The 23478-nt window shown below is 29.9% G+C and overlaps 1 protein-coding gene, 1 long non-coding RNA gene and 2 other non-coding genes across 9 annotated transcripts in view; 1 reads left to right on the forward strand and 3 right to left on the reverse strand.

The window, feature by feature from the left end:
* Positions 1–4117, reverse strand: part of LOC122855049 (protein jagged-1b) — a 97066-nt gene extending 92949 nt beyond the window's left edge. The window contains exons 1-3 of one of the 6 annotated variants that reach the window (XM_044156170.1): positions 2734–4117; positions 1954–2408; positions 1597–1836 (exon numbers count right to left, since the gene is read on the reverse strand). In XM_044156170.1, coding sequence (XP_044012105.1) covers positions 1597–1644 — 48 coding nt within the window. In that variant the 5' untranslated portion in view covers positions 1645–1836; positions 1954–2408; positions 2734–4117. Of the gene's footprint in view, positions 1–1596; positions 2409–2733 lie in introns of all 6 variants that reach the window. The other 5 variants (XM_044156174.1, XM_044156173.1, XM_044156172.1 and 2 more) reach the window with 5 other exon arrangements.
* A 5781-nt stretch (positions 4118–9898) lies between these two features.
* On the reverse strand, positions 9899–9971 carry Trnas-gga. Its single transcript has one exon. It is a non-coding gene; the product is annotated as a tRNA-Ser (tRNA).
* Positions 9972–16528: 6557 nt separating this feature from the next.
* On the reverse strand, positions 16529–19067 carry LOC122855052. Its single transcript, XR_006374035.1, has 3 exons — positions 17432–19067; positions 17063–17203; positions 16529–16726 (listed from the first exon to the last, which is right to left on the reverse strand). It is a non-coding gene; the product is annotated as an uncharacterized LOC122855052 (long non-coding RNA).
* On the forward strand, positions 18679–18751 carry Trnaa-ggc. The gene has a single exon. It is a non-coding gene; the product is annotated as a tRNA-Ala (tRNA).
* Positions 19068–23478: the final 4411 nt, after the last annotated feature.

Consider the following 23478-nt stretch of genomic DNA (forward strand, 5'->3'; position numbering starts at 1 on the left):
ATCTAGCTACGTGAAAAATCTAGCTAAGTGAAAAATCTAGCTGAGTAAAATGAAGTAGATATTGATTGTTTGGCTACAATTACAGCTAAGTAGAAAATCTAGCTACGTGAAAAATCTAGCTAAGTGAAAAATCTAGCTGCAGCTAATTACAGCTAAGTAAAATAATGTAGATATTGATTGTTTGGCTACAATTACGGCTAAGTAAAAAATCTAGCTGAGTGAAAAATCTAGCTAAGTAAAATGATGTAGATATTGATTGTTTGTCTATTATTAAGTCTAAGTTAATTATCTACCAGCTGAGTGAAAAATCTAACGGCTATATATATAAGAAAAATAATTTACATGGAATATTAAATTTATTATTTAGAAAAAAAAAATTTATTATGACGTGATTTTTATTTTTTTTATTTTTTTTGTCATGATTTTTTTTGTCGAGATTTTTTTTATCGTGATTTTTTTTGTCGGAATTTTTTTTGTCGTGATTTTTTTTGTCGAGTTTTTTTTGGAAAATTTTTTTTGACGTGTAACCATTTCGTCACCAACCCACAGACTATGAGACTTAGTATAATTGTAAATTATACTTCAAAACCGTAAGATAATATTCATCAATACTCTAGAATACTCAAATTCTTTATTTTAAATTTTACACTTCAATTAAACTTGAATTTTTCAATTTATATGGAATAGTCTGTGACTGTTATTCAATAATAATTCAAATAATAAAACATTAACGTTTTTTTTTTTTTCTTGAAAGATTCGTACACATCCAATATCATGTTATTGATTAAATAATTAAATGATTATGGACGTGAACTTGGTGAAATCTTCTGAAGTTAACCCGCATATGAAAGATTGACTTGGACCCAAAGACATTTCATTCACTTTGGTAGTCGTATATCTCAAAATCAAAAACAACATTTTTTCTAGAGACGAGATCTTTTTGCAACCCCCCCCCCCCTCCCGACTATTTCCCTATAGATTCACCCTTCCTAAAGAAAAATATAGTAAATTTCATGCAGTGGTACGCCCGGTATTGTTTGAAATTATATTACTATGGCACATTTAGTCACTCTTATATAGATAATACGATATTTTAATAATTACAACTGTTTTTGAACTGCACCATATTCGAATATGTACTGCTCTTATATATAGAGTGAATAATTTTTATGAGATAAAAAAAAAAGTATTTGTTGCAAGTTGTTTATTTTTTCAATGTAGGAAATATACTTCTATGGTGAAGGAGCGTCACCTTTCTTCCGATCCATTTGCACGAACGTTTTATGAAAATCGAGGTTTCTTTCAGTTATATTACATCTGATTTTTTTTAGCAACTTGTTATGACGACAAATTCAATATATTATATTATCATAAAATATCAACCATCTGTGGTCTGTATTACTTTTTGGGTATCAATAACGAAAGTGCTTGTAGTTATAGACGGGGGTAATATCCAGGAAGTTCATATAGTTTCACAAAGTTTTTCGAAAAATATAATTCTTCATTCTTGTTTTGTATGTATTCAGAAGTTTGACTAAAGTAAAAAGCAGTTCTGATTATAAATTCCTGTATTTTAGAAATATAGAAAGGTCATACCTGTATAAAGTGGACAAAAAACAAGACATAGGCGGCAGTCGCCCTCATGGCTTCCCTTGTTAATCCTTCGACTACCACATCACCTTGCTCGTTATGTTTTTCCACAATTTTTCTAATTTTTGGTTTTGGTTGAATTATACCAAATATTTGGAAAAAATTTTTTTTTCTTTTTTTTTCACTTATACAATTCGTCCTTTTTTCCACTGAACGTATTGTATCACTCTGTGACACCGAAATCCACTGTAAACAAACACATGTTTATATCCAATAAGAAGGAAAATATGTATCAGGACATTTTTTTAACTAATAACACGATATGACCTGCTATCGAACTTTTTCCGACAAACATTAACTTACTATCTCAAACAACTGTCCACATTTTTGATCAGGTATTTCACATTGGCACTGCGTATATTACTTAAATAGTAAATTTTGACGGTGATTCTCATTTGTCATTTTTGAAGTTGAACACATTCGATTATTCAGTATGTGTATATATGAAATTGTGATAATATTTTCAATCCACAATTCTTTTAATGTCGTTTAAGTATAAAAGAAGAGCATAAAATTTCACATAGCGTGGAGAGGACAATCCTGTTTTCTTAAGATAATATTCAGCTTGTGTATATACAGTAAAATCGGATTTTTTTTTTAAATCAAATTAATTTTCTAGGTAGCACATATCATTTGTCGAGATTCTGAAGTTTTATAGAATAAAAATTTTAATCAATTCTGATGACTATTAGTCAAAATTGGAAATTAAGAATATTTATTGTCATCATCTCATTACAATATGGTTTATAAGTTGCCGGCTTTAAACAATAATAATAATAATAATAATAATAATAATAATAATAATAATAATAATAATAATAATAATAATAATAATAATAATAATAATAATAATAATAATAATAATAATAATAATAATAATAATAATAATAATAATAATAATAATAATAATAATAATAATAATAATAATAATAATAATAATAATAATAATAATAATAATAATAATAATAATAATAATAATAATAATAATAATAATAATAATAATAATAATAATAATAATAATAATAATAATAATAATAATAATAATAATAATAATAATAATAATAATAATTGGGTCCTACGGACCGGGTAGTTATAATCTTATATAACTTGTCTTCTTATTAAAAAAAAATTTTACGTTTAGATTGGCAAGCAACTTTTTCTAAAGGTTGTGTATAGTGTAAAAATTTCGTAGTTATATTGGATTCTGTTTTCTATTTAAATGAAAATTAAAAGCCAGTTAACGATCTATGTACACCTTGTTTATTATTAGTATTCAAACAAAGCTTCTGTTCACTGCTCAAACGTATCTTTGTCTTCTTTCCTTTTCTTCTTTTTCTTCTTCTCAATTCCAGTTCAAGAAGCGTCCTTGCCCCAGGGAGTTAGGTAAAAATTGACTCCAATTCTCTTATCCAAATTTGTTCGTCAACTTCTAATAGTACTGTCAAAAACTATTTCTCAATGGAAAAAATTGAATTCATAATAAAACATATGAATCAACTTCAACACTTTCGATTCTACCACTTGCTTATAAATATTTAATAATCAAAGCCGTATAATTCGAATGACTTATTTAACACAATCAATAAACGCCGATCGACCATGTATATTCATATAATGTGAAGACATTTATTCGCAATTATAGTGAATGTCCATATTTTTTTATCAAAATTATTCACAGGAAAAAAAAGTCAAAGAATACATGTTTTTGTAAATTTTGATTGTACGTCAGAAAGATACACGTGAGTCGGATGCTCCGGGGATACTGAGCCGAAGCCGCAGGCCGGCCTTCAGGCTTCCCACCCTCACTCTCTCTTCCTCTCTCTTTATTTCGGACTCACATTAAGAACATCTCACTCTATCTTTCTTATCGTTTTTTTTTCGTTTCGTGAGATTCCTCATTGCTATACACATCGTAAAAGACAGAGATTGGTTTGGGTCCAGAGAGTTGAAAAAAAATGTAGAAGAACAGAGAAAAATACCTCGTGTGGCTCTTGATGCTTTTACCCCACTCACCATGATCAACGCCAATGATCTTTCTCCTTGTTTCGATCGTTTCTATATTTTTTGCGATTCTCCCCCTTTTTCTGAGTGATCCTGAAGCAATGCCCTAGCGCTGCGACTCCTTGTCGCCTCCAGGCCCCTTTCTATATATATATATATATATATACTGGTATATTGGTAGGTAGCCTGTTCTTGATTCTTTTTCTATTGCGACTTATACCAGCTGTATCAGTGACAATCTCCTCCCCATAGTCTTTATCATTTGAATACTTTACTTTTATGATTTTGGTTATTCGTTACGGTTTGTTCAACAGTAGGTGTTTCTGCTTCTTTATTATACTATCAAAGTAGTAGTAGTAGTAGTAGGACACTTGTCGTTTCCGTACAATTACTTAATTTTATGTACTTAAATTAATTCCACCTACGAAGCTGAATAAATTTCAAGATTATTTCCAATAATCATGATTTATGTTATTAATTTCATTTTTTTTCTCTTCTAAATAGATAAATTTCGGACATGCAAAATTATTTAAATAATTTTCAAGTGAGAAGGAATTTATTTGATCACGAGAAATTTGAATAATAAAAACAATGAGAGTTCGTGTTAATCAATTTTGATTCTAAGACAATAATATTGTTTGGGGAGAAGAAAAACTTTTTTTTGTCTTTAAAGACATCAAAAACGGAATAGTCTCAATGAAAACGTTATATCATGTTTTTTCGCGTCACAGCATTTTTTGTTTGTTTTCGTTTTCTATTTTTTACCTTGATATTTTTTCAAATGTATTAATTTTGGACTTTCCGAGTAGTTTTGGCCTCTTGCTTTCGCTACTCAATCTCAAGGTCCGCTATACCCAGGAAAGTGCCCACCGCGTGCAATGATAATGATGATGATGATGATGATGGTGGTTGTGGTAGTAATGGTAGTATTATAGTAATGGTGAATGCAACATTTGAAAAGAAACAAATATTCCAGCAGCATCTACAGCAGCAACACCAGCAGCGAGCCAAGTATATTGAAGACGAGAAAAGAGTGACGTGAGCAAGCCCAGAGGATTAGCCAGCGAATCTCACAAGTAAGGCCTCAAGGGTCAAAGAACTCCCTCGGGAACAGGTTCACTTCTCCGCATATTCTTTCTCATCTATCCATTCGTTTTGCTTGACTGTTTGATATATATATATATATACATAATATCTTCTCAAATTTTTACACTTTTCACTCACACGCTTGCATCTTGAGCGCTTACATCGAGGCCTCATCTCATGGTATGGGCCTCACTACTGACGCGCAATTCGCTTTGTATCCCCTCTGATCTGTATTCACTACATATGCATATCATTTCATTTACCAGCAGCTTAGCTATAATATCAATACATGTATATACGGTTCGTATACGATAGTATAAATACTACAAACTCAGGACTGTCGTACTATTTTTCAAAACTTTATTTTTTTTTATTAGGACGTTATATGCAGTGATGGGCTAAAAACATTACTATAAGCGCAAACATAGATAAAAATGGCGGTTGAAAGAGATAGGTTTTTTCATGAGCATTGGCAACGTTGGAGGTCGAGCATCATCGAGCATCACCTTTGAAAAGATACTGATGCTCTGCAGCCTCGATATGTGAGAGCGTAAGTAAGTGAACTACAGCAGGCAAGGACCCCCATACGAAATACATTAAAAGTATAGAGAATGACAAAAATTCTGTTATTATCAGTGATGGATACTCTCCTGAAATCAACTACTGCAGTTACATTAAGTGTACAAGCGAACAGTTTTTTGGTTGATTTCATTTTTCTCGAGAAAATAAAACATTAAAAATCAATCAAAGTATGTGCCTTCAACAGTCCACCTGTGTGTGTCTTTAACTTCTATATTATATTTTTTAAGCACGTAACACATCTGGTCAACACAACCCAACGTAATTAATTTATCAAAATAAAAACTTTTATTTAATTGATGTCGTTCTAAATATTTCAAAATATACACTATGCATTTATTTTTATTAATCCAATTTTTGAATATTTGACTTCTTGACAAAAACTGTTTTCGAAGCCTCACAGGAAACCATGCCTCACGAGTCTGCTAAGAAAAGCCAAAGTTAAGCCATAAGAACGAGCCTTATAGAAAAAAGTAACTCTGAATAAAATAAATAAATTACACTGCAGAAAATGTTTTCTGTTTTTAAGAATAAAAGTTTTATTAGCTAGAATTGATCTTGATTGAAAAAAAAAAAATTTCTCAATTAAGTAATGTAAAACTCCTTGAAACATTCAATATTTTATTTAATAATTGAGGTCTACTTGACGAAAGTAATACTGTTCTTGCCAAGGGGCTATTCATTGCAATGAAAAAATTTTCCTTTTAAAATTACGGGAGGCTCCTGTATTACCAGGACGTAAGACCATTCCTTCAATTTTTACGGGATTTTCCATTAAATTTTAATAAAAACATACGGAATTCTTAAAGAAAAACTCTGAATTATTAAGTGAATGGTCTTACGTCCCGGTATTACTGGAGCCTCCCGTAATGATAAAAGGAAAATTTTTTCAGTGGTGCAGTCATGGTGTCACTCTGAATGTTGTCATGGTGTAGTATCGTGTAGTAAAGGTGTGGTTATGTAGTACTTGTAATTTTTTGACTACAACTTTTGTAATTATTTAATGTAGTTATTCGTAGTTTTATTTTTCAAAAAAAGTGGTCTAGAGGTCAAGGCGTTTGCCCGGTAAGCAAAAGACCCCGGCTCGATTCCCGGCGGGGGAATATGCCAAGATATCATTTATCTTTGTTTTTAATTTTCCTACAAGAAATCATTATTAAATTAGTTTATTTTTGAAATTCGTATAAAAATTTGTTTTCAATCAGTTATAAAAAAAATAGTAATTATTCTCGGCCTATTCTCAAAATTTTATGGGTGACTCTTTTTTACCTCGAGATTATATGGGAAAATTTCAGAATTATTAACCTGGTCTAAATTGTTTAATACTCGATAGTGAAAAAAAAAAAAATTATTCTATGGTCTAAAAATGGTGATAAAAAACTGAAAAAAAATAAGGTCGTTTTTTGGACCAAAATACACCTTGAAAAAAAATTTCAACTGAATCGGTGGGGGTCAGGCCGATGACTCGGTGATTTGACCTGGAATGCCCCATATGTATAATTATTGTTTTTTTTTTTTTTAAGATTATATTTTTAATTAATTAAAAACTATCGAACTAAACTATTTAAAGTAATTTAAAAAAAAAAAAATATTCCGTGAATCTAGCAAAAATACAAGATTTTTCTTTGATATTACTATAACTTTCAGTAAAAATTACAATCAGCAGTCGGTATATTTTAGAACGACTATGATTTTTACTATACACTACTGTAATATTTGCTGCGGATTTCTCTCCTTGTACGCAAGCAAAATTTGAGAACTCATAACAATCGCTATGGTACATTGTAGTATTTGAAGAAAAACATAATAATTTTTCAACTCAAATATTGTAAATATTTCATAATAAACTGCAGTTTATATTTTTACAAAGTGAAAAATCAAGCTTTTAAAAATAGCTATAGCCGATTGCAATTTTATATCAAGACATTCCGTGTAGGAATCGCCAAGCATGGAAACACGGCCATTAGCCGATGAACGCACGGAGAAAAATAATTAGCAAAATTTATAAAATAAAAAAGTAGAAATTATGTTTTTATTAGGAATGGAGGGATTTATACGGTAAAAGGGTAGGAATTACTTTTAAAAAATGTTGAAGCAGGAGAACTGCAGTTTCATATTTTTTATGAGTAAAACTTATGATTTTTTTAAGTCAGAGATGTTCTTATTGTTTTGTAAGGTAAACTTTATATTTTATTCATGTTGAAATTCTTTTAACTTGGATTTCTAGTCTGCTCAAAATCTTTTCAACCTCGGGAATTTTTAAGTTTTTTAAAACAAAAAATATAGGGGTATGTAATCGGGGCTCGCGAATCGAATGGTTGGGTTTATAATTTGATAGGGCTAAGGGAAAGGGTTAAAAAAAATAATTAAGCATAAAATAATCATGATTGCAATTACGCGTTTCCCGTTAGACTTAGAGTGAAATGTTTCAAGTGAAAGTTGTAGATAATAAGATTTTAGGGGGGGTAGTTCCTGTAAGTTTTTTTGTTTTAACCGACCGTTTACGCGTAATTAATTTTTAAAGTTTGTGATTTTTTTGGATTTTTTATTAACTCCGTACCCCTCACGTGTCCCCACTCAAAACTCCCATACGCGAGAGCGATAGATATATAAAAAAGAGAGATAGTGTTATTTAGACCCGACGCTACCCGACTGTACCCCACTCGACGCACGTACACACACATAGCTATTGTATTTACGCGCACTGTGATAGTATTAGTGATATACACTATCATGTTATTCGCGATTTTTCCGGCACAAATATTTTTTTTTCTATTCTTTTCGCGACGCGTAATTATTTTTGGGGGAAAAGGGGTGGTTATGAAAAATTGTAATATATAGTAGACAATATGTTTGATTGTTATGGAAATAATTTTTATGTCTCACCATATTAACAATAGATATTTACATAAACAAAAAAAAGAAAAAAACTCGTTCATTTAAAGAATTTTATTTGTTTATGCAAATATTAATAATTGATTAGGCAATACACCAAAATTTATTTACTTTATAATAATCTACTATATATTACTATTTTTTTTATTGTAAATATCCCGCGATTAAATTGTTTAAATAATTCAACAATTAGAAAAAAGTGTATATATTCGATGAATTTAAATTGTTAAATTGTTTAAACAATTTAATCGCGGGATATTTACAATAAAAAAATAATATATATTGGCAATATAGTGATTATTAAAAGTAAATAAATTTTTAAAGTGTATTGCTTAATCAATAATTTATTTGCATACAAAACCTAATTTTAAATGAACAGGTTTCTTTCTTTTTATAATTATGTTAAATATCTGCTTTTAATATGGTGGGACATAAAAATTATTTATTTTCATAATAATCTTTATTTATTAGATATTACGTTTTTCATATGAAAAAACCACCCCTTTTATCTCAAAAATAATTACGCGCCGCGAAAAGAATAGAAAAAAAAATATTTGTGCCGGAAAAAAATAGAATAACTTTTTAAATAATCAACGGAAAAATAAAATAAAAACGGGAAAATTTTCTTTAATTGTATAACATCAATTTCGTTGTAGGGCACTTTCATGAAAAAACCACCCCTTTCATCTCAAAAATAATTACGCGTCGCGAAAAGAATTTTAAAAAAATTCTTTTTGCCGGAGAAATCGTGAATAATTTGTTAAATCATCGACGGAAAAATAAAATAAGAACGGGAAGATTTTCTTTGATTGTAGTAGATTAATTTCGTCTTCGGGCATTTTCTCGAAAAAACCACCCCTTTTATATCAAAAATAATTACGTATCATGAGAAAATAGATATGAGAGTATTTTTATTAGCATACGATAGTGCATGTCATCATTAACACGATGAAAAAAAAATCTTTTAAATCGATGCATTTTTGAATATTGGAGCCATTTGTTAAGATTTTTTTTTTATTAACAATTCTTGTTTGTTGTTATTCCGGGCCGACAACGCGAGAAATAAGAAAATTGCCTGAAATCGAATTTTAAAGTGTATATCACTATTACTATCAGAGTGCGCGTAAATACAATCGCTGTGTGTGTGTACGTGCGTCGAGTCGGGTACAGTCGGGTAGCGTCGGGTCTAAATAACACTATCTCTTTTTTTTATATATCTATCGCTCTCGCGTATGGGAGTTTCGAGTGGGGACACGTGAGGGGTAACGAGTTAATAAAAAATCCAAAAAAATCACCAACTTTAAAAATTAATTACGCGTAAACGGTCGGTTAAAACAAAAAAACTTATACCTAGGAACTACCCCCCCTAAAATCTTATTATCTACAACTTTTACTTGAAACATTTTACTCTAAGTCTAACGGGAAACGCGTAATTGATTATTTTATGTTCAATTATTTTTTTTTAACCCTTTCCATTAGCCCTATCAAATTATAAACCCAACCATTCGATTCGCGAGCCCCGATTACATATCCCTATATTTTTTGTTTTGAAAAACTTAAAAATTCCCGAGGTTGAAAAGATTTTGAGCAGACTATTCGTGTAAGATTAGTATATATTTTTATAAAGCCATAGTTAAGGAGGTTATGCACAAATTCAAAAAAACCAGAAACTCAGAAAAAATAACGAAGTTCCCCCGCCGGGAATCGAACCCGGGTCTTTTGCTTTCCGGGCAAACGCCTTGACCACTAGACCACAAGGCTTCTTATTTTTTCTAAGTTTCATCAAGTTAACTCCGACGTCCTTCTATGCGTCAATTCATTTTTTAATAAATTTTTAATAATAATAATTCAATTTAATAATAATAATTTGTATGTACGTGGCAACGAAGTGTTGAACACGCCATATTTGTGAAAATTTCATCAGAAAAAATAAAAATAATAATAAAATCTGGATACACGTGGCAACCAAGCGTTGGGCACGCCTGATTTCATCAGAAAATAATAATAATAAATGTACTGTATGATAAAATAATACATGAAAATTAAACAAAATATTTTCATTCAAATAATATATGATTTTAAATAATTGATAATATAATAATTGAAATATTGAAATAATTGTTTGCGTAAAATATAAAAAATAACATAAAATGGAAAAATTAATATCATTGGTAGTGAACATGTGGCCAACATGGAAGCCAATGATAATTGGAAAGGCTGATGTTCAAAGTCTATATACAATATTTAAAAAAATTGAGGTCATTGAAGAATTAATTGAGATAATGGGTAAAACAATAAATATTGAAAGATTCAATGAAACAATAGTTGAATTTATAAAACAAGTAAAATGTGTCACAGTTTCTATAAATGGACTGGAATTAATTCACAAAATATGTTCAGAGATCATGTTGTGGTTGCATGGAGCACATGTTGATATATCAAAATTCATGCGATGCAACATGAATCGAGAGGTATATGATGAAGAATATCACCGGACAAATGGTGGTATAGAACTTAAAAAATTAGTTGATAATATTATACAAGAAGTAGAGAAAGAAGTAAAAGAAAAAATTATGAATAAAATAAATGATCAGCAGGGAGGTGACTCTTCAAAAAATGCTGATCATGGTGATAAAATAAGTGGTGATCAACAAAATCAAGCAATGGTTGTTGATAATCAAGATAAGAATAAATTCAATGTTGTGATGAATAACCACAACAATCAAAATGATAAAATAAATTGTAATCAACAAAATAAATTGAATTTTGTTGATAACATATGTGAAAATAAAAGTGTTGATAATGTATGGGAAAATAAAAATAAAATCATCGTTATGCAGGAAAATCACAACAGTCATGGTGAAATAATAATTTGTGATCAACAAAATCCAATAATGATTGTTGATAATAAAAATAAATTAATAAATGTTGTGAATAATAATCACAATGAACACACTGAAAAAACAAATAATTACCATGGAAATGAATTAAATATTGTGCATGAAAATCACAACAATTGTGTTGATAAAATAAATAATTGTCACCAAGTAATTTGTGATAATAATATGTGTAAAAATAATATTAATAATAATAATTTAAATGTCAGTGAAAAGAAAATTCATTTCAAGGTCATGAATAATAATATTGAAAAAGGTCAACAATACAAAATAGATTGTGCCAGAAATAAACACAAAAATAAAATAAAATCCAAATTGGTAAATAATAAAATGATAAGTGACAATAAAATTAAATGCAAAATAAAATTAACTTGTTTTGCATTTAATAAATGAGTACTCAATACTTCCCAACATGATGGTAGAGGCAGGAAAAAATTATTATGGTCAGGACATGTGTGATATATATGTCTTGGATTGTCAATTAAGTAATGGAGATGGAAAATCATGTTCTATTGCCTCATCACTGGAACCAGGTGGCTTGCTGCTGTAGCTTGTGTGATAAAACGCATTCAAATATGCCATGTGGAAACAAGGCCAAATTATACTATGGTGGATGCTACTTCTACAATATATGCTGGGAATATTCATGGCGCAAATCATCAAAATTTTATAAAAATTATAAATATATATTATATCCTTTTTATAAATAATTTAATTAATAATTTATATATTAGTTTTAAATTTTAAAGACTCAAGGTCAAATTTTAAACAAGATAATTTTAATTTTAAAAAAATGACTGATATAAATTTTTAAATTTTTTATTTATTTTATAAATAAAATACATGTAAATTTATTTTTTAAAAATACAAATGTCCAAGGAAAATGAGCTAAAGAAAAATAATGCTATGGATTGAATCCCAAAATTATGTTTTGGAAATAATTTGATACATTAATTCCTTAGCTACATCTTTTCCTTAGCTACTGCTTTTCCTTGGACATTTTTATTTTTTTTAAATAAAAATACATGTATTTTATCTATTTAATAAATTAAAATGTCCAAGGAAAAGCAGTAGCTAAGGAAAAGATGGAGCTAAGGAATTATGGTTGCCAAAAAATCTAAGTGGTAAGCTACATTCATTTCTTAGCTACGTCTTTCCCTTAGCTACTGTTTTTTCTTGGACAATTTATTTTTTCAAAAATTAAATTCCGTATTTATATTTTTAAAAATTAAAAAAACATGTAATTGTTTTGTTATCTTCTATTACTTACTGAGCCATTCGCCACAATTAATTTATTCTATTATTATTAAAAAAGTTCCACGCAAGCTTTTAGCATCGGGTCAATTTAAGTAGAATAAAAATCTTCTATCCTCAAGTTCCGTTCGTGGTTAAGTCGGTTAAAGCACGCGTTTAGTAATAAGTAGAATTAGGTAGCGTTTAGGGTACAGGGGTTCGAGTCCGGGCGGTTGCCATCTCGAAAAAAAAATAAATAAATAAAAAAATTCGTAAATGCCATTGCATCACATAGACTTTACTTTTTTTTTACGTTCACTATGTATTTATTTATAAAAAATACAAATCTTACAAAAGAATAGGTAAAAAAAATCCTTACATTCGATAAATATAAAAGTTACTTTGTAAGGTGTGGATTCCTCACTTTACTTATTTTATAATTTAATTTAATTTCAAACAATAATTTAAAAGATAGACACGAGATTTATATTTAATATTAATAATAATAAAACAATTTATTTAACAAGTAGAATATGTAATATGACAATTTAACAAGACACAATATGTAGCTTACTACAGTTTGTGAGGTGGCCCATCTGTCTAAATTATAAATATAGTCCGACGCACTGTTTGGCTTGGTGGCCGGACTAGAAGCAAAGAAACAGAGTCTCAAGCAACAAGACGGGTGATTCTCACCCACGCATATGAATGCGGCCAACACCTCACTGACTATGTCATGTGACATGCCAGTGTGGTGGAGACATCAAAATTCTCGCTGCAACACCTATTATGTTTATTTTTTGTCATACAATTAAAAAAATAGACATAATACAATTACTCAATATTTGATGACTCCAAAACAAAACTTACAAATACATACAAAATTACACATAAAATATTCAACATAATAACAAACAATATTAGAAATTACAAAATTACAATTTCTCAATGACTATTAAATAAAATTAAATTATTAAAATTGACCTTGAAAATATTCAACGTAATAATAAATGAAATCAAAATTTAAAAATTTATATCAGTCATTTTTTTAAAATTAAAATTATCTTGTTTAAAATTTGACCTTGAGTCTTTAAAATTTAAAACTAATATATAAATTATTAATTAAATTATTTATAAAAAGGATATAATATATATTTATAATTTTTATAAAATTTTGATGAATTTGCGCCACCCCTTGAATATTCCCAGCATATTGTAGAAGTAGCATCCACCATAGTATAATTTGGCCTTGAGCGTTTCCACATGGCATATATTTGAATGCGCCATTGAAGCTCACACATAGATACAGCTAGCAAGCCACCTGGTCCTTGGCATGAGGCAAATGACAATAGCCAACATGATTTTCCATCTCCATTACTTAATTGACAATCCAAGACATATATATCACACATGTCCTTTTCATTGGACATTTCTATTTATTTTATAAATAAAATACATGTAAATTTATTTTTCAAAAATACAAATGTCCAAGGAAAAGCAGTAGCTAAAGAAAAGATGTACAACTAAGGGAATTGAAGAATTATGTTTCAAAATAATTCCTTAGTCACATTAATTCCTTAGCTACCTTCCTTAGTTACTGCTTTCCTTGGACATTTTTATTTATTTTATAAATAAAATACATGTAAATTTATTTTTTCAAAAATACAAATGTCCAAAAATCAGTGGCTAAGAAAAAGATAACAGCTAAGGAATTCTGAAAAATTATGTTTCAAGGAAATAATTCCTTAGTCACATTAATTCCTTAGCTACATCTTTTCCTTAGCTACTGCTTTTCCTAAGCTACATCTTTTCCTTAGCTACCGCTTTTCCTTGGACATTTTTTTTTTTTTAAATTAAAAATACTTGTATTTTATTGATTCAATATATAAAAATGTCCAAGGACAAGCGCTAATAACTAAGAAAGATAGATAGGGGATATGGTTTTATAAAAAATTAAATGGTAAGCTACATTCATTCTTTAGCTACTGCTTGTCAATCAGCTAGCCAAGGAATCGTTGTTGCTCTACACAAAAATCGTATATCAATCATTCATATTTAAATAATATACGTAATTAATTTATTATCAATAATAATGTATAGATATGTTTATTTCAATGAAATATTTCTATGAAATACTATTATTGTCGGTAATTATTATTTTTTAATAATTAATCTAAAGCAGTGCTAGATACGACGATATACGCATTAGTTATATGACGGGTTGTAGACCTGTGTGATCGGCAAGCTTGCTAACCCCCACCCCTCTATTTCCAATTCCCCAGAATTTATTATTCTTACTCGAAAAAAAAGTGAAAGCTATCGTCTGACATTGTAGAATTGGCCCTAAAAAGATCATTTAGTAAATCTTACGAGAAAGGATTGTAAGAGTAATGTTTAAGAGAAGTAACTCTTATGTTTAATTTTTCTAATAATTCCATTTGTTTGCCATAGACTTTTTATAATTTAAAACAGTAAATGCTACAATAAATAAATTAAATTCAGTCTTTTGTATTTTTTATTATCAAATCCTAAATATTAAAGCATTAAATTCACTAATTTAAACTCATAAAGTTTACTTTTTTTTTTAATGAAATCAATTTTGTCTCTATTATAAATTTACCCGATAAATTTTACACTCATAAAATTTGAAATTTACTTGATAGAACTGTAAATGCAGTTTTACATTTTATAAGGTAAGTTTTACTCATAAATGATGTTGAAAGTACATATTTTCCATATGGATTCCTCAAGTACTAAAATATAAGTAAAAGTTACCGAATATTGTTCTCCGTGCGGCAGCCCATGATTGGTAGTCAAGCAAGGGCCATTAATTGGATATACTTGACAAACGATCGGTCCATTATTGTGTTGCCAAGATTGGCAGCCTCGTCTTGGCCAACGTCTGGCCATTAATTGGCTGGCTATTCATCGGCCTATTCATGGTAAATGCATTGCTGGCCATTTAATTGCTGCAGTTCATTGGCCGATCCTTGGCAAATTCATGGCTGGCCAATAATGGCTACCGTTCATCGGCCAATTCATGGCGAATTCATGACTGGCCATTATCGTTCATCGGACTTCTGAGGACAGCCAGATTTTTATAGACAGATGAGGAATTAGAAATTCGAGAGATATGTATTATAGTAGTGTATCTATAGGCGTTCTGGATCAGAGGGTGGTCGAAAAAAGGTAGATCGGCGAGGGGACGGGGGACTGCAACTCGGTCGATAAAACAGAGATGGTAAAGAAATTTGTCATTTAAATTCCCAGTTGTTGATAATGCAGAGATGGAAAAGAAATTTGTCATTTCCCTAACGGTACGATCCAACCCCTTACACCGAAAACAAACCCTTCTTAAATCTAAAAATAACCAAATGAGAACTAACTGTTAGTTAACTGTTGATAAACCTTGTTCAAACCCGAATATTTTGGATTCAAATAACTAACCAAAAAATAACCAAAAACTAACTCTTTTGGGTCACCATTTATGGTTTACTCATGGTTTATTTAGGGTTTGTTGGTGGTTCGTTGGAGGTTAATTATTCGTAGTTGGTTAGTGGTTTGTTAACGGTAATTATCTAATTATATATTACAGTAAATAAATGACTGTACAAACTCGTTTACATTGAAAATAATCTGGAACTATGCATAAATAACAAGGTTTCAAGGATAATTTATTGTTTTAGTCACAATATACAATATTGTATAGAGACGATACAAATAAAAAATACATAGAAAGAACAGAAAAAAATTATGCAATAGAAAAATTCTATCATTATGGATGTATATATTCAGAATCTCCAGAATCTATTTCAGAATTTTCCATAGATTGATTTCTCAAAGGTTCTTCTTCTTCCCGTCCGCTTCTAACTGGTGATTCACTCACTAGAACCATTCACATGTGGATAACATAAACTTATTAAACCACATGCTGATGTTCTTGACGTAAGCTAATCACCAGGAGTGCTATTCTTGGTCCCGTATTGCGGGAGTTATTGCGGGTCCCGCAATAACGATTCGCCGACAAGAAATTTTAGTCGCAATAGAAAAACATGAAGGCGCTTGTTGTTGCTTTCATGTGAAGCTGCCATAGTGTATGCAATCGCAAAAATTAGGTAAAATTAACATGAAAGCAACAAAAAGCGCCTTCATGTTTTTCTATTGCGAGTAATATTTCTTGTCGGCGAATCGTTATTGCAGGACTCGCGATAACTCCCGCAATACGGGACCAAGAATAGCACCCCAGATGTTAAACGTTGTACCAATGGAACAAAATGATTGTCACGATATGCTGGACTGTGTTGACTTGCAATAATACGCAACGATTCAACTGCTTTGTCACGTACAACTGTTTTTTCAACAGCTGCTAATGCTTCAAGTGGTGGCTGAAATTTATTATTTTTAATTACAATTGATGTAAATAAATAAAACGGAAATTTTATTATTGTCTTGTTTACTTGAATGTAATATTTTTTTTGGTCTTTTTTTTGACGTTTAAATAATATTCTTTCAAGTAAATGATTGATTTTATAAAAAGAAAAAAAAAAAAATCAAATTAATGGTAAAGTGAGTATGTTAGTTTTTACATTTAAACATGTGAAAAACAAAGCTAAAGTATGCTTGTATTAATTTTTAATCAATGAATCAAGCTATAGTCTAATCAATAATGTTAAATTGTTGAATGTCAATTTAAATAATTATCTTTTTTTGCAAATACTTACCAATAAACAATAAAAACTAAACTAAACTTTATCTCCATTATAAATTGTCTCTGTGAAAAAAGGCATCGATTCACTACAAGTACGTTCAGCACCAAGTGCCAAGGCAATCGTTAAAAGTTTTTTGATTGAATTCAATCGCAGCTATAAAATAAAAATATATTCATTAATTGAAATAAAATAAATTGTTTATCATATTTACATTTTAAAAAAATTGTCGGTCAACTGATGTGATGAAAGTAATCAAAAAAAACCGCTGCAGTCGTAACCTCACTGTTACAAATACTTGCTGACTAAGATCGAGTTGTTTTTGTTTTTTTCAAATATAAAAAACTTTTGTAATATTTGAAAAATAATAATTATTGTACTTACTAGTAAATTTTCATATTATAATTCATCTATTAAAACTGCAATTGGATAAAGACTGTCGTCCGTTGATGAGTCAGCTGCTGCCATTTTGCTCAACTACAAATTTATCCAAGCGGAATTCATTTATTCTCAGTGTTTTAGTATAAGCCCTGGTAGACTAGCTCAAGTCTCAAGTTTCATGTCTCATGTCCTATATACATATATATTTTTAAATTGGATGTTGCTGTAACTAGGAAAAAATTAAAATTAAATTTAAAAAAATTTTATTGTATTGTCAGATGACACAGGAAACTTTCATCGTGGTCGGTAATGAAGATTTCTACTTTACTGACTGATGGTAAAGTAGATTTGCCAAGTTTCGGGAGACAACCAAATAGGCAATAAAATTTTTTCCGAAATTTTAAAAAAATTTTTCGAAATCATTCAAAAATATTCTCTATTTTAGATCTACTTCTGAAAATTTTTCTTGTCAGCAATAAATTTACTCAAAATATTAAGTTTTTATTATTATTCATTTATTTTTCAATACTATCATAGGACTGTAAGCTGACGTCATCATTCAGTTTTTTAACTTGAATATCAATTCAACATGAAATTACAAAAAAATGATTTTCGTAGAATGTATTCAAAGATAAAAAAATGGAGAGTCATCAAAAAAGTAAAGTCAACTATATTTTTTATTTTTCTAAAATAATATAAATCACGTCCAACGTGAAGACAATGATTTAAACGGGGCATCGAAACATGATCCATGACGTAAGGCAATCATTGTAGTCGTGTATCAAGCCTTGGGAGCACAGGCTTGACACAAGACTGTCCCCGTTGTTTTTAACCGGCCTCACACAGGCCTCAATAATCCAAGCCTGTGTCAAGCCTGTGTTGTTTGTTTTCCCCGGCCTCACACGAGCCTTGTGTCAAGCCCGTTTAACCAAGTCTCACACGGGACTTGACTTGCGCATATATTCAATAAAAAAAAAAAAAATTATATTAATTAGATCTATAAATTGTAAATAGAAATTTTAAATAACAATTATTAGGTTTTGACTATCTTGACAGGCTCTTACAAGGACTGTGAATTGACTCTCGAATAAATTCATTCATATAAAAAATTTTGGCTGAATCTTTCATTAATACCCCGGTGGTTGACTCGATAGAGCATTGGAGTTCCACGTGAAATTTTTTTTCAAAAAATGAATTGACGCATAGAAGGACGTCGGAGTTAACTCGATGAAACTTAGAAATAATAAGAAGCCTTGTGGTCTAGTGGTCAAGGCGTTTGCCCGGCAAGCAAAAGACCCGGGTTCGATTCCCGGCGGGGGAACTTCGTTATTTTTTCTAAGTTTCTTGTTTTGTGCACGTGACCTAGGATCGATCCTCCGTTACGCCGTTTATTTTCGTTCATATTTTCATCGTTAGTTTCAATTGTATCGCGTAAAAAATAATAATGTCAAATTAATGAATTAATAATAATTGTTTATTTATATTTTTTTATAATTTTTTGCAAGCCGGTGTCAAGCCTGGGAACACAAGCCTGTGCCAAGCCTGATAAACTTGTCCGGCACCAGTAAATACATCGTGAACATTCCAGACTTGAGAGCCGGGTAATCAGGCTTGTCCCAGGCTTGTGCCCGTCGTCACTTCCTACCTGGGTTAATTTTTTTTTTATTTATAAAAATAATTGAATTCGCAAGTAATGGGCCAATCTTGGCAAATTTTAATGGGCCAATCTTGGCAAGTATTAACGGGCCAATAATGCCAGCCAATATTAGAACGGTGTAATGCGCCGGGCCCGGCGTAGGAGTGGCTTCCCATTAATGGCAGAATTTCGCCATGCATCGGCCGTTGCATGGCCGTGTTGTAGTCTCCTACACGGGATTATTTTTTTTTCTAATATGACGGATAGTTCTCGGATGCTGTGGCACCATGCTAAAATTTGATTTAAATTGCTTTCCGTGTATAACCTTTAGAGAACATTATTCGCTTTAGATTATATCTTATTTTGGATAAAACTGCATAATAGTAAGAGCTTATATGTCCTCACTACATCTAAGAATTTCCTTAGCTACACTAGTTTTCTGAAACGATTTAAAACTTCGTACGCTACTATAGTTAATCGATGAAAAAAAATTACTGGTGTTGAGATAACGTAAAACATGTTGAATTTATTCAATAATCATAGAATTCCAACTTGAAATTTACAATAAAAACTAAACATAAATTTACAATCAATGTCCCCGAAAGCCTCAATTTTGCATGAACTGTTTATTTTTTTATCGTAACTTTAATAATCAAAAGAAGTGAAATAACGAAAAAAATTATGCGTGTTGCGAGTACGCGCGGGAGAAGTGAAACTTCTTCTAGAGTGATTGCGGTTATGACTCTATAAGTTTCTTTTATTGAATTTTTTGTTGTTTTTGACAATTTATATTACGGACGATATTCATATTATTGTTCACTTTATTAACTATTTATTGTAAATTTTTTTGTTATAAATTATCGTTGTCTAGAAGGATATCGCTGTGAACGTTTAGTACTTGATAAAATAGTAGGTGTTAGGGCTGATATGGCATTGGAATTTTCCTGTTATTTTTATTTCATGCGTACGAATACAAATATTCTAAATATAATTTGTAAATATTGTATTGTTATTATTTCCGTAAATAAAACAGCAATAATTGTTGCATACAAAAGTGACTCATTTTTTCTTTTTTTAACAAACAAAATATGTGGAACAAAAAATATGAATAAAAAGAATTAGGCGGTACTCTTACAATAGTTTGTAACATTGATTTCAGAGTTTTGAAAAAACTGACTGATTTTTTTTAGTTATATTTTTAATTCACCTTTTTTGTTCATCAAAAAGGGAGAAAATGAGTCACTTTTGTATACAAAAATTGAGAATTTTTGGTATAATGTTGCTTTCTCATATTATTTTCTGTGGATGAGAAGATTCGAGTCAATTAGTGTAAAAAAAAAAAAACACTATACAAAATTGAAAGTACAATCCAAATAGATTTTTATGTTCTTTAATTTTTATTTTTATGTTGTTTTATAAATGTTCTATCGAATGAAAGTTTCCAAATGTTAATTTTAAAAGAATTAATTTCTCAAAGGAAATTATTATTTGGCAACTTCTATTCCATAGAACATTTTTCCTGTAGCTCTCTAATTTGTTAAAAAGACAAAAAGCTATGGGAAAAATGTTCTATGGAATAAAAGTTGTTAAATGTTAATTTTTAAATAATTAATTTCTCAAAGGAAATTATTATTTGGCAACTTCCATTCCTTAGAACGATTTCTCATATCTTTTGAATTTTTTAAAATGACAGAAAGCTATGAGAAAAATGTTCTATGGAATGAAAGTTGCCATATGTTAATTTTAAAAAAATTAATTTCTGAAAGGAAATTATTATTTGGCAACTTCTATTCCATAGAACATTTTTCCCATAGCTCTCTGATTCTTCAAAAAGACAAAAAGCTATGGGAAAAATGTTCTATGGAATGGAAGTTGCCAAATGTTAATTTTTGAAAAATTAATTTCTCAAAGGAAATTATTATTTAAGTGTTAAATAAAATATTTGCAGCTGTCGTTAAAGTCACTCGTTGGACAATTCCAATCTAGGGACTTTTTTTTTCGTAAAATTAGGGTTTATTTTCATGAAATATTATGTTAAAAATGTTTTGATCTGTCAATTTAGGTTTGAAATAATAAAATAAAAATAAATAGAAGTCATAATTATATTTTTATCAACTTTTTAGATTGAATAAATTATAAAGAATCTCAGGACTGTAGTGTTTGACTATAAAAATTCTCTGCATTAATATAATACTCATTCTTACAATCTCGATTTTTACTCGGAAAGCGTAACGCCCCGACCTCGGGCTGAGTTTTGTACCTGAGATTTCTCTGAGCTTTGAAGTCGGGTGTTACCTCGGATCGAGGTCGGGCCGACCGTATTTTTCTACCTGAGGACAACCAGATTTTTATGGAGAGATGAGGTATTGGAAATTCGAGAGATATGTATTATATCTATAGGTAGTAGTGTATCTATAGGCGTTCTGGATCAGAGGGAGGTTGAAAAAAGGTAGATCGGCGAGGAGACGAGGGACTGCAACTCGGTCGGTAAAACAGAGATGGTAAAGAAATTTGTCATTTGATAGTGTGAATTCCTAATTGTCATGTGTCGGTAATACAAATTTGGAAAAATTTTGTTATTTTAACGTGTGATTTTTCATATCTCATGCCCCATGTCTTAGATTTTATGTCCCATATATTATTTTATGGTTTGAATTCCCAATCTCCATGTGTCGGTAATACAGACTTAACCGGAAAAAATTTAATTTTGTTATTTTAACATGCGATTTATCATGTCCCATGTCCTGGGGCATAGCTCAAGTCTCAAGTTTCATGTTTCATGTCCTATATACATGTATATTTTTAAATTGGATGTTGCTGTAACTAGGAAAAAATTAAAATTAAATTTAAAAAAATTTTATTGTATTGTCAGATGACACAGGAAACTTTCATCGTGGTCGGTAATGAAGATTTCCACTTTACTGACTGATGGTAAAGTAGATTTGCCAAGTTTCGGGAGTCAACCAAATAGGCAATAAAATTTTTTCCGAAATTTTAAAAAAAAATTTCGAAATTATTCAAAAATATTCTCTATTTTAGATCTACTTCTAAAAATTTTTCTTGTCAGCAATAAATTTACTCAAAATATTAATTTTTTATTATGATTCATTTATTTTTCAATACTATCATAGGACTGTAAGCTGACGTCATCATTCAGTTTTTTAACTTGAATATCAATTCAACATGAAATTACAAAAAATGATTCTCGTAGAATGTATTCAAAGATAAAAAAAAGAAGAGTCATCAAAAAAGTAAAGTCAACTATATTTTTTATTTTTCTAAAATAATATAAATCACGTTCAACGTGAAGACAATGATTTAAACGGGGCATCGAAACATGATCCATGACGTACGGCAAGCACGCGCGGTCATTGTGGATCCATTGTCTTAATCATGCATCGCTTTTAATTTTTTGCTTACTTTGCACTTTTTTATTTCTTTTTTCAAGACAATTGTATTGTTCTTTTCATTTATCATTATATTTTATGTTGATTGCACGGTAAATTATTGATCCTTCATTATTCAGTGGTCAGTTGATCTCGCGGCAACTACTTTCTTTTAATTATTAAAAAAATTATATATTTAAAAATGTATTGTATCGAACGGTGTGAGAAGCTTGTTAACGTTTTAAGTGCGGGTTATTCATCTGCAAATACTATTGAAAACATTGATCGATGGATCAAATGGGGTATTGTAAATGTAAAACTATCGAATAAATTTTTGAAAAATTCAGCTGATTCAGTGGCTATAAAAAAAAGAATACAATTAGTGGTTGTTAGACTTACAACAATAATTGGAAAGTTACAAGTGAATAGAGAAAAAACATTACATCATGGTTCTGGTATGAACACTCATCATGATAAACCGGCATTGCATGATAGAGTAAAATGGAATAACTTGGAGAATATTTTTAAAACAAATCTTTACCATATAAGAATTGAAGATTTTCTGAGAGATGCCCGAACTGTTGTCAGCAAAAAACTAAAAGCTTTTTTGAAAAAAAAAATTAATCCCAAGATCAATTCATGTTTACATCGTGAATATGAGGTTTTGAAAGATGACCAAGAAGTCAGAAAAATTAAATCATTTAATGCGAAAAATGCTGTTATACTTGCAACAACAAATCTCGATGACTGGTTTGATGAATATTTTTATGATCCTATATTGAAGAAAATAGAGGAATTTAATCTTGGTATTTCTGGTTGGAGCTTGAAAAGAATTCAGAGGATTATCTTCACTGTATGCAAATATCAACCGTTGCGTGGTAGTAATTCGACATTTGTACAGATGCCTGCTGACATTGAAAAAAAAAGCTGTGCTGAATATCAAAAATAGAGATAATTTTTGTTTTTTGTGGTGTGTGACTGCAGCTTCACATCCTGCTCAAGAAAATGTGTGTCGTGTTGCATCATAT

Source organism: Aphidius gifuensis, linkage group LG4 (assembly GCF_014905175.1).
Source record: "Aphidius gifuensis isolate YNYX2018 linkage group LG4, ASM1490517v1, whole genome shotgun sequence".
Lineage (NCBI taxonomy): Eukaryota > Metazoa > Arthropoda > Insecta > Hymenoptera > Braconidae > Aphidius > Aphidius gifuensis.